The following is a 10,462-nucleotide window of genomic DNA, read 5'->3' on the forward strand; positions in this document are numbered from 1 at the left end:
TTCCTTCCTTCCTTCCTTCCTTCCTTCCTTCCTTCCTTCCTTCCTTCTTGAATTGTGTGATAAAGTTGAGGTTTCTTTTTAGAACTTCAGCAGCAGGCTTAATTTTTTGCATAACTTCAGGCTTTTTCTTCACAAAAGCAGAAGGTCATTGCTTCTTATTAATCTCACTAGAATTATTTAAATAACTACGGATACATTAAGTAAAGCAATTTGAAATCTAAGTAGAGGTGTTCGGTGAAATCAAAAAAGAATGCTGTGATTATGCCTTGGATATAGTCAGTCTGATTACAGTGAAAATTCCTCACCATAATAGTCTTTTTTTTTCTTTAACAAAGGAAGGTGAGTTTATTTCTGAAACATAACAAAGCAAACAGGAATCTTACAAATCTCTTTAATGGTATACTAACAATACAATGCATAATTAAAGGGCAAAACAACAAACCTATTAACAAGGAAAACAATCTCAAGAAAGAAGAATAACATAAAATTTAAGCCCTGAAGCCAAAATATCTGCTTAAAGAATGATCACATATTATGTGTCCAATATTTTCATTTTTCGTCTATGCCAGAGCCATGTAATTTACATGAATAAGAATGTGCTATGAAATGTTAGGTTCATGGTTTTTTTTTAAGTTTATTTTTATTTTTCTGTTACTATGGCCATGAATCTTTAACACATTCTGTTATAATGCATATTAATCTCCCTGACAGTACTTTGTAAAAATCCAGGTCTTTTTAGCAATCTAAATAAACAGGCATATAATTCACACGGTATTGATTCCAGCATCCTCTCAGAAAGCAAATCACAGCAAGAGAATCTGATGTGTTTTATAAATTCACCCTTTAGCCAGTCTATTTGTCTTTGTAAAAGATGGATGTATAACTGAAAGGAAAGGTGTGCTTTAGCAGAAAGATTGCCAGACTTGAATTTGGAAAATTGTGGTTTGATCCCTGGAATTATCACTTAGTAGTTCTGACTGTGGATCAGCCTTTTACCCTTTCTGAATCACAATTTCAACAACTACATAGTGGGAATTGAAATGACATATCAGATATTCTGAATGAAATTCAACAAACCACTTTGGGGACAGTATCTGGCTCATAGTAGATGTGCAATTAGTACTTGATGATTTGGTTTAAAAAAGACTCAGAAGACTTAGATGCTGATCACAATTATTTTCCTGAGTCTTTGTATAAAGTTTGGCACCTTATGTGAATGTAGGAGTTTGCTAGGGCTGCCCAACAAAATACCACAGCCTGGGTAATTTCAAGAGGAATTTATTTTCTTATAGTTTTAGGGACTGAAAATTGAAGATCGAGGTGTTGACAAGTTCGGTTTATCCTAAGCCTTTCTTCTTGGTTTGTCAATCGCCTCCTTTTTGCTGTGTCTTCATATGCCTTTTCTCTATGTACACACATTTCTGATATCTATCTCTCTTCTTCATAAGGACACTAGTCATACTGGATTAGTCCATCAGTATAACCTCATTTGACCTTAATTACCTCTTTAAAGGCTCTACTTCCAAATATAGTCACATTCTGAGGTACTAAAGGTTAGGACTTAAACTTGTGAATATTAGGGGAACACGATTCAGTCCGTAACAGTGGACCTTAATTTTATTTGTAAAACTAAGGCCCTCTTTTTATATTTGCTCTTGTTTTCCACATGAAGACTCAGAAAGCTTTTCTAGCCATGGAAGCCAGAGAAATGGTTCTAGAGCTCAGCCAATGTTTTGAAGAAGCTAAATAACAGAGAAAATCACAAGCTTCCAACTTTGATTCTTGAAATCGGGTGTAGTTGAGGGATTCCACACATTGTAGCCAGTGAAAATAAAAAGAGCAAGGCTGACATTCAATGGGTTCAGAAGGATGAATTGATAACTTAGGAACATCTGTAAATGGATTAAAGTCTAGCTGTGGAATTCACAGTGAAGACACTGGAGAAGTGGATTGTCTAACTCATAACAGCATCCTCCTTTTGGAATAGAAAAAACATTTTGATTGAATAGAATAAAAGTCAAGAAGGAAAGAAGTTAAGTGACAAGAATCAGAACAGGGTCCTTTCCCTTTCATCATTCCTGGCTTTGATCTCCTTCAAATGATTTTTTCCCTGAATATATGAATACCATGCAGCCACCCACATGCTGCCAGTCTTAAGGCAATGGGAATATAAGCCTCTGTTGGACCATTTTTAGGTACCAGACTACTTACTCCCTGAATGAGTAGTTTTCAGGGAGCTTTGAGTTTTGTAAGATCTGCTCAGTAAGACTGCTGTATCCTGCCCATGGATTTGTAGTACCATTTATTTCAGAGGCAATTATTTGGCAACTGTTAGGACCTAGCTTTATACACTATACACAAGGAAAAATGTATTAATATGATTCACAACAAGAAATATGGGATCAGTCACCTTGAAGTTAGCCAAAGACATTTTATCTGCAAGACCCTGTCAACAAGACAAACTCACATGTTCAAATCCCAGTGCATTAGTCTCCACTACTCCTTATCTCTAACTCTTAGATAACAAAACATAAAATGAAATAAAACAAAAATCAGAACAAATTCTATTTTAATTATACATTTTTATAGAAGTTTAAGGAGAAAACAACACATTTAATTGAGTATGTGTGTGTGTTTTAATTTCAGAAACAAGATGGATTAATACTTATATTCATATTCCAACAGACATATATACAAAATGCCACAAACAAAATGTATTGCATGTTTTCCAGCCAGTGGGTGTGAAATATGGAATAAAATAACATTCATGTAATACATTTGTCCCATATGCATTATGTATTCATTCACTCATTGATACATACACTAATTTATTCATTAACTCAACAATAGAGAAATCATTTGGTGCCAGGTACTATACCAGGCACTGGGGATATAAAATAAAGCTATAGCATTCCTGTCTTCAAGTAGATCACAGTCTAGTGCTACTAAAAATACCCATCAAATCCTGATGAATTCCTGGAGATAAAAAATACAATAGAATTTTACTTTGAGGACTATAATTGTTTCAAATGATGCCTCTTTTGTTGGTGGAGCCATGACCTAGCTTGAAGGGAATTGACTGACTGCATAAAGAAATAGAAAAGTGTCCCAGGATGACTTGACCATTTCTCAGTTTCTAGTCCAGCACCTATCTCAGGCATCTCAGGTGTCTTGAGATCTTAGCACCCATGAATACTTAAGCAAGGTTCATGTTGGCTCAGCACTTAGTAATCTTTGAGCGAAATAAAAGGGTGGAAGCTATGTGAGTAGGACGCTGCTGGTTTACCGATTTCTATTTTCATGGAAACATACTCCTGTGACATTCTGTGTAAATCAGGAAATGGTGCCCTTGAGGGATGATACAGCCTAATGGGTCATACAGTATACTAGCCAGTGGCCGTGGCTTGCTGTACATGACCTTATAACACTTGAGCTCAATACCCTTTGCTTGACTCATTTTTTTATGTCTCTGTTCCAATTTCTAACTGGCTCTATTATGTTGAACATTGTCTTAGTTTACAAAGTGGAAAGCATGACAAAGAACCCCAAACTTATCACATATGTACTTGAGAGAGAGAGAAGCAAAGGATAATCAAAGTTTAGTATTAGGAAATCTTAGCCTTACGTTTGCCCTCTCTTTTCATGAATTAGACCCCCAATAATCATCAACCTAGGCCCAAGCGACCTGAAGGTATGAAAGGTGCTGGGCAGAGCTAACAACTTTTACCTGTGCTCCCAGGGACAGTCAAAAGCAGACAACTCAATGACAGCTGGCTTCATCCTTTTTATATTGACTTGCCTTTGAATGCATTTTTAAAGAATATGATCTCACCAGAATAGTACATTCTTTGAAAATTTTAAGCAACCACTACCTCACCATCTTCAAAATGCAATGCTAACAACGCAGGGGAACATTTTTAAAAAAAAATCTGATTTAATATAGGCAGTTGCCTCAATTGCCAAATTCAGTGGAAATCCAGCAATAGATAATTTCTAAAATTAGGTCACCAAATTAAGCTACTTATTTAAGAGCTCTAGGGCAGCCAACAAGGGACAGCATCATGAACCAGATTTGACAACATTGGAGAGGTATATACCTCAGGTCTAACCATTACAGGCAGAGGATGAGAAGAGGGGGCTAAAATCACACATAGGGCTATCTCTTCAGGGTTGTAGGGAATTAATCAACTCTGGCAAAAGATACCATACTATTAAACTGCATTGCCTCATTGTAAGCTGTCATGTATAGAAAAATATCATGTTATATATTGATTATAAAAGGAATCACAGTGTTTTACCAAACATAATCAGAAGAAACAAAATATGCAACTGTAGCATTTTATTTTTGATTATGATAAATTCTAAGTCACTAGTTTTCCTAAACTTTCAATAGTCAAATAGTTAATGTACTGGCTTTTTAAAAGAGATTTTTAAAGATAATGTGACTATCCCACTACTGCAGGGTCAACAACAACAAAAAGATGTGAATCACCACTTTCCTTTCATGTGTCCATGGCAGACATCTCTCACAGAGCCATTGTCCACTTTGGCCTCAAAATGCTTCCCCCAGGCAGCCACTCATTGCCAGTTAATTGGGGTTAACACTTGAGATGAAAACCATTCATCATTCCACCGGTTAACTGAACTTCCTGAGAGCAGAGCAGGGACTTTGTCCTACCTATCTCCATATGCCAATCCCAGCATATTACCTGCACAAAAGTGACACTCAATATGTAGTTGTGAATGATTAAGTACCCCAGGAATCATAAAAAATTTCACCAGCAGGTAATTCTCAAAAAAATTATGCAAGTGGCCAAAATTACAAACAAAAATAAATTTAACTTCACTTGTAAATTTAAAAAATGGACATGTAATTTTTGGCTAGATTGGCAAATATTTCTTAAAAAGTAATATGCAATGCTGGTGATAGAGGAAACAAGTACTCAGATATATGACTGGTAAGAATGTAACTTGTTAGAGCTTTTCTGGAGGGAAAATAGTTTATCAAAACTCATAGAAATAATAATACTTTCACCTAGAAATTTTACCTGTGGAAATAATAGTTCATGAAGAAATATATTTGTGCAGTGGTTTAGCTATAGGGAAGTTTGTTGAAGTATGATATAAAAAATTCAAAATTTGTAAAACCAACAGCCAAGGACTGGTCAAATAATATTTGATAGCCTTTCTATATATTTTTTTGTTTCAATTTTTTATTTAAATTCTAGTTAACATGTAGTGTAATGTTGGTTTCAGGAGTAGAATTTAGTGATTCATCACTTACATACAACACCCAGTGCTCATCACAGTAAGTGCCCTCCTTAATCTCCACCGTCCATCTAGCCCAGCGCCTACCCCCCTAACCCTCAGTTTGTTCTCTATAGTTGAGTCTCTCATGGTTTGCTTCCTCTTTCTCTGCTTTTTTCTTTCTCATATGTTCATCTGTTTTGTTTCTAAAATCCACATATGAATGAAATCGTATGGTATTTGTCTTTCTTTAATTATTTCACTTGGCATAATACACTCTAGCTCCATCCACATCATTGCAAATGGCATGATTTCAGCCTTTCTATATTTTATTATTTTATTATTTATAGCATTCACATATGTATAGTATACAGCTATTAATATTGTATAAAAGTATACTTATCAACATGGACAAATATTTAGTATGTGCTTCTAAGTGAAAAAATAGATTACAAAATTTATGGTGTGTGGTCTTATTTTGTTAAGATATGTGTATATGTGTCTAAGCCCAAATAAAAGGGTTTTGAAACTCCAACATATTAACATTTGCTATTTCTTGATAGAATAATAGGATAGGATAATAGGATAGGATAATAATAGATAGAATATTTTGTGATAGAATAATAGGATAATAGGACTGTTGCTATTATTATTAATTATTATTATTATTATTTTGTCTTTTTTTCTCTAATGATCATAAGTCACTTTAATAAATTTTTTAATATTTAAAAATTGCTTTCTGGAATTGTTCATATTTTTCTTGATTTATTCTTCTATAGTAAGCAGAACCTTCAAAATCATTCCATTGATCATTCTTTTTAAAAGTAGCAATTTCAGCATCTAAATATTAGAAGTCCTCCCTAAGGACTTCACTGTGAGCTTTTGGAGAGTCAGTCTTAAATCTGGCCCTCTTATTAACATATTCTTTGCTCTTTTTTCCTTTTCTCATTCTTCCCCTCTCCCTAAATTCTTCTCCCTCTGACGAGAAAATCGTAACTCAACATATGAGTCAATTGTTCTTTGCTTAGGTTCTAAGGGTTATTTTTTCTGATTAATAATTAAATATATCTTATTTCATATAATATATTAATTAAATAATACCTACTTGTTAATTACTCAAAAATTGGAAAACACAGAATATTTTTAAGGGAGTTGAAAAAATGCCATTAATGTAATATACTTAAATCAAGTATTTTTTTTATTTTTCTGCATATAACTTCTTTTATGTAAAAACCATATTATATGTCCAATCATATGTTTTACTTTACAACAGAAGTGCATTCTAGGGCACCTGGGTGGCTCAGTGGGTTGAGCATCTGGCTGTTGATTTCAGCTCAGGTCATGATCTCAGGGTGTTTGGATCGAGCCTAGATCCAGCTTTGCGCTCAGTGGGGAGCCTGCTGGAGATGCTCTCCCTCTCCCTCTGCTCCTCCCCACCACTTGCACTCTAAAATAAATAAATTAAATAAATGAATAAATGAATAAATGAATAAATGAATAAATAAATAAATAAATAAATATATCAATCAATCAATCTTTAAAACAACGAAAAAATAAGTGCATCCTAAGTATTTCCTCAGAAGTCTCTCTTTTTCTTTTTAAAGAGTTGCTGCTGTGGCAAGCCAGCATCTTTCTCGTTTGTCCCTTCATTTAGCAATACTGGTGAATGACTACTCTGGGCCTGCTAAGTGCATATGTACATTGGTACAGAAGATAAGCATGATGCTGTCCTCATGGAGGGGCCCAGCTAGGCCTACAATGGCCACCTTGCTTAGTCCACTGTAAAACTTAATAAATAAGATAAGCAGTTCCTGGGAAGCGAAGTATAGGTGTTAACTAGAGTCACACAATGAACAGCTACTCCCTACATTTCATATTGATTCCTAGTCATAGTCTTCGTTATTTCGCTCCCCAGTGTCCCCCTATGTGCTTTTCCTCTCTCATGGGAAACACATGGATTACCAAATTATAAGTATTGTTTCTCACATTGGGTAAGTCACACTAAGCTCTTTACCCAAAAAAATTAACTTATAAGCTAAAACAGAAACAACATGAAATGTCAGGTTCATCTGCCCCATCATACTTATATATTATGTACATATTGAAAAACAGAGAGAAACCTGCGTTAGATACGTCTCAAATGAAGTAATCAGGAACTGTTTTCAAAATCTTTAATGACAAAGAGCAGGAACTGACCATTCAGAAGGAGGCCTCTTGGTTCTTTCCATCCCTCAGTTGCTATATCTGCAAGGTATGACTGGAATATCCAGGGCATAGATCACAGTGACTAGGACAGTGGAGGCCCTCAGGAGGGTTCAGGACAGTGGCTATTTGCCAAACAGTGTAAAAGTATTTCAACAAATTAGCAACTAGTATGACAGACTTCGCCCTCTAGGAAATAATCTCAAAATGCTGCAGGTGACTTGGCTTTAAGGGAAGGACATGATAGTGGCCAGAAAAATTCTTCTACAGCAGAATTTTGTCTTTGGTAGATCCTTTGTTAATCTCATGAGAGTGAGACTCCAGATCTACTTAGATAATTAAAAGTGAGAGAGGGAGAAATTCCATGTGCAGACAACTGAAATCAAATACAGACATTATAGGAATGCTGCTACAATAATGTTGAGACAGAGGAAAAAAGGAAGAGGCCAGTGGATTGATAATTGGGAAATCTGATGTGCCTGCTCATTTTAAAAGAAAAAACCCAGAAAAGAGAGTCATCTTATTTTATTTTATTTATTTATTTTTTGGGTGGGGGGGAGTCATCTTATTTTGCTGACAGTTACCAAATGGCACTACTTTCAATGCATAGGATAATATTTTTAATAGTTTTCTCTTTTCCTCTTTTAGCTTTCCTTATTGGAAAAGGCTGGATTTGGTGGTGTTCTTCTGTATATTGATCCTTGCGATTTACCAAAGACTGCAAATCTTAGCCATGATACCTTCATGGTATCACTGAACCCAGGAGGAGACCCTTCAACACCTGGTTATCCAAGTGTGGGTAAGTGTGCTGTTAACCTTTATTATTCTTTTAAGCATTACAGGTTGTAATTTATAAGTACATGCTAAATTAATCAAGGGATAACAAAGTTGAAGAATTCTTACCACTCCATATTCAAAAAATGATTTTTATCTGCTCAAGTTATAGACTATCCCTTTGTTGGAATAAAACTTTTTTAGAAGTCTGTAATAGATTTTTGTCTGGATAAGTTGCAGTATTGTTAGCAAAGAAAAACATATTTTATATGTTGTTATTGATTGACTGAAAGATAAATTAATACCAGGTGGGACAAACACTTCATATAGGTCGAAACCATACAAATACCTAGAAGGATGAAATACCTGCTGCTTTAGGGTGTCTGTAATTACTTTAAGTACAGAGTCTAGGGGTACACATGGTCCGGTTAGGTGACTTAAGTAGTGGGAAATGATGCTGGAAAAGAATGGCATTTATAGGATCAACTTGTCTGGCTCCCTAAGGGAAGGGATCTTACTCACTGGCAGCATAGAAAATGGCCATCTTTGCATCAAACATCCTTCTCTCTTTCTCAATAAGTTGTTCATGTTATTGGGGGGTCAGGTGGCAGAGAGAAGACAACTGAATTTGGTGGGTGCTCCCTGCATCATTGAATTTCTGTCCAATGTATCATTGACAAGTAGTCCATTAATATAGTCTTGGCTGGGGAAGAAGCTCTGTGAACCTTCTTCCAGGGTGATAGCAACCCATTAACCATGACACTACAGTCAATAATTGAACTAACAACAACAACAAAATCATGTAATTACTCATGTGTTCTGTCAAAATTTTTCCATTTTCTACAAAATGTCACAAAAGACTTTCTAATTATCTTGTTCAAGCCCACTTGTCCTCTATGTATATTAACTTTACTGATTAATCAATAACTCTCCAACAAAGAAGTAAATTCAATCAAATATAAGTTATAATTTATAAATTTTGTTAGGTCTACTGATTACTGCTTTGTCCTCTAAAGTACACTTTTAACAATACATTTAAGAATTTTCCTTGAGACCTTATTGATATGTATTTTTATAGTCTATTGTCTCATTATTAGAATTTTGAAATTAAAATTAGGAAGTGTCCATCTACATCACCAAAAATGTCAGTCCACCTCTCTCATTTGCAAATGCTCTAACTTCCTTGGGTTATAACACCTCTGCTTCAAGAGTCTGCATATTATAGGTAACTTTTTTGTGACAGATCAATGGGCTGCAATACTATCAAAAAGCTACTTTATGAAGACTCTAAGTTGGTAAATTGACCAGTTGGCAAAATTTGCTCTTAACATTTTTTTTGGCTCACATCATTTCATAATTGTAGAATTCCATAATATCTAGGAAAATGTTTGCCAGAGTCTCAAGCAATCTCAGAATGCTTTTTTTTCCTTTCCTTTTTTCTTAGGATATTTATTTATTTATTTATTTATTTATTTATTTATTTATTTATTTATTTATTATTGTTATGTTAATCACCATACATTACATCATTAGTTTTTGACGTAGTGTTCCATGATTCATTGTTTGTGCATAACACCCAGTACTCCATGCAGAACGTGCCCTCTTTAATACCCAACACCAGGCTAACCCATCCTCCCACCCCCCTCCCCTCTAGAACCCTCAGTTTGTTTTTCAGAGTCCATTGTCTCTCATGGTTCATCTCCCCCTCAGATTCCCCCCCCCTTCATTCTTCCCCTCCTGCTATCTTTTTTTTTTTCTCTTAACATATATTGCATTGCTTGTTTCAGAGGTACAGATCTGTGATTCAACAGTCTTGCACAATTCACAGCACTCACCATAGCACATACCCTCCCCAATGTCTATCACCCAGCCACCCCATCCCTCCCACTCCCCCACTCCAGCAACCCTCAGTTTATTTCCTGAGATTAAGAATTCCTCATATCAGTGAGGTCATATGATACATGTCTTTCTCTGATTGACTTATTTCGCTTAGCATAACACCCTCCAGTTCCATCCACATCGTTGCAAATGGCAAGATCTCATTCCTTTTGATGGCTGCATAATATTCCATTGTATATATACCACATCATCTTTGTCCATTTGTCTGTCAATGGACATCTTGGCTCTTTCCACAGTTTGGCTATTCTTTCCTTCTTTCTATTCTTTTCTTTTCTTTTTCCTTCCCTTTTCCTTTTCCTTTCCTTTCCTTTCCTTTCCTTTCCTTTCCTTTCCTTTCCTT

General features: G+C 35.3%; 1 protein-coding gene across 1 annotated transcript in view; it reads left to right on the top strand.

Annotated features, from left to right (window-relative positions):
* The window catches only part of NAALADL2 (N-acetylated alpha-linked acidic dipeptidase like 2), a gene marked incomplete at its 5' end in the record, with an annotated part of 857,615 nt that overhangs the window by 381,801 nt on the left and 465,352 nt on the right, over positions 1-10,462 (top strand). Inside the window, one exon of the mRNA XM_034988848.1 lies at positions 8,098-8,248. Within this exon, the coding sequence (XP_034844739.1) occupies positions 8,098-8,248 (151 nt within the window). The remainder of the gene's footprint in view (positions 1-8,097; positions 8,249-10,462) is intronic.

This window comes from Mirounga leonina, unplaced genomic scaffold (assembly GCF_011800145.1).
Source record: "Mirounga leonina isolate KUSES-001 unplaced genomic scaffold, KU_Mleo_1.0 Mir_115, whole genome shotgun sequence".
In the NCBI taxonomy this organism is placed as follows: Eukaryota; Metazoa; Chordata; class Mammalia; order Carnivora; family Phocidae; genus Mirounga; species Mirounga leonina.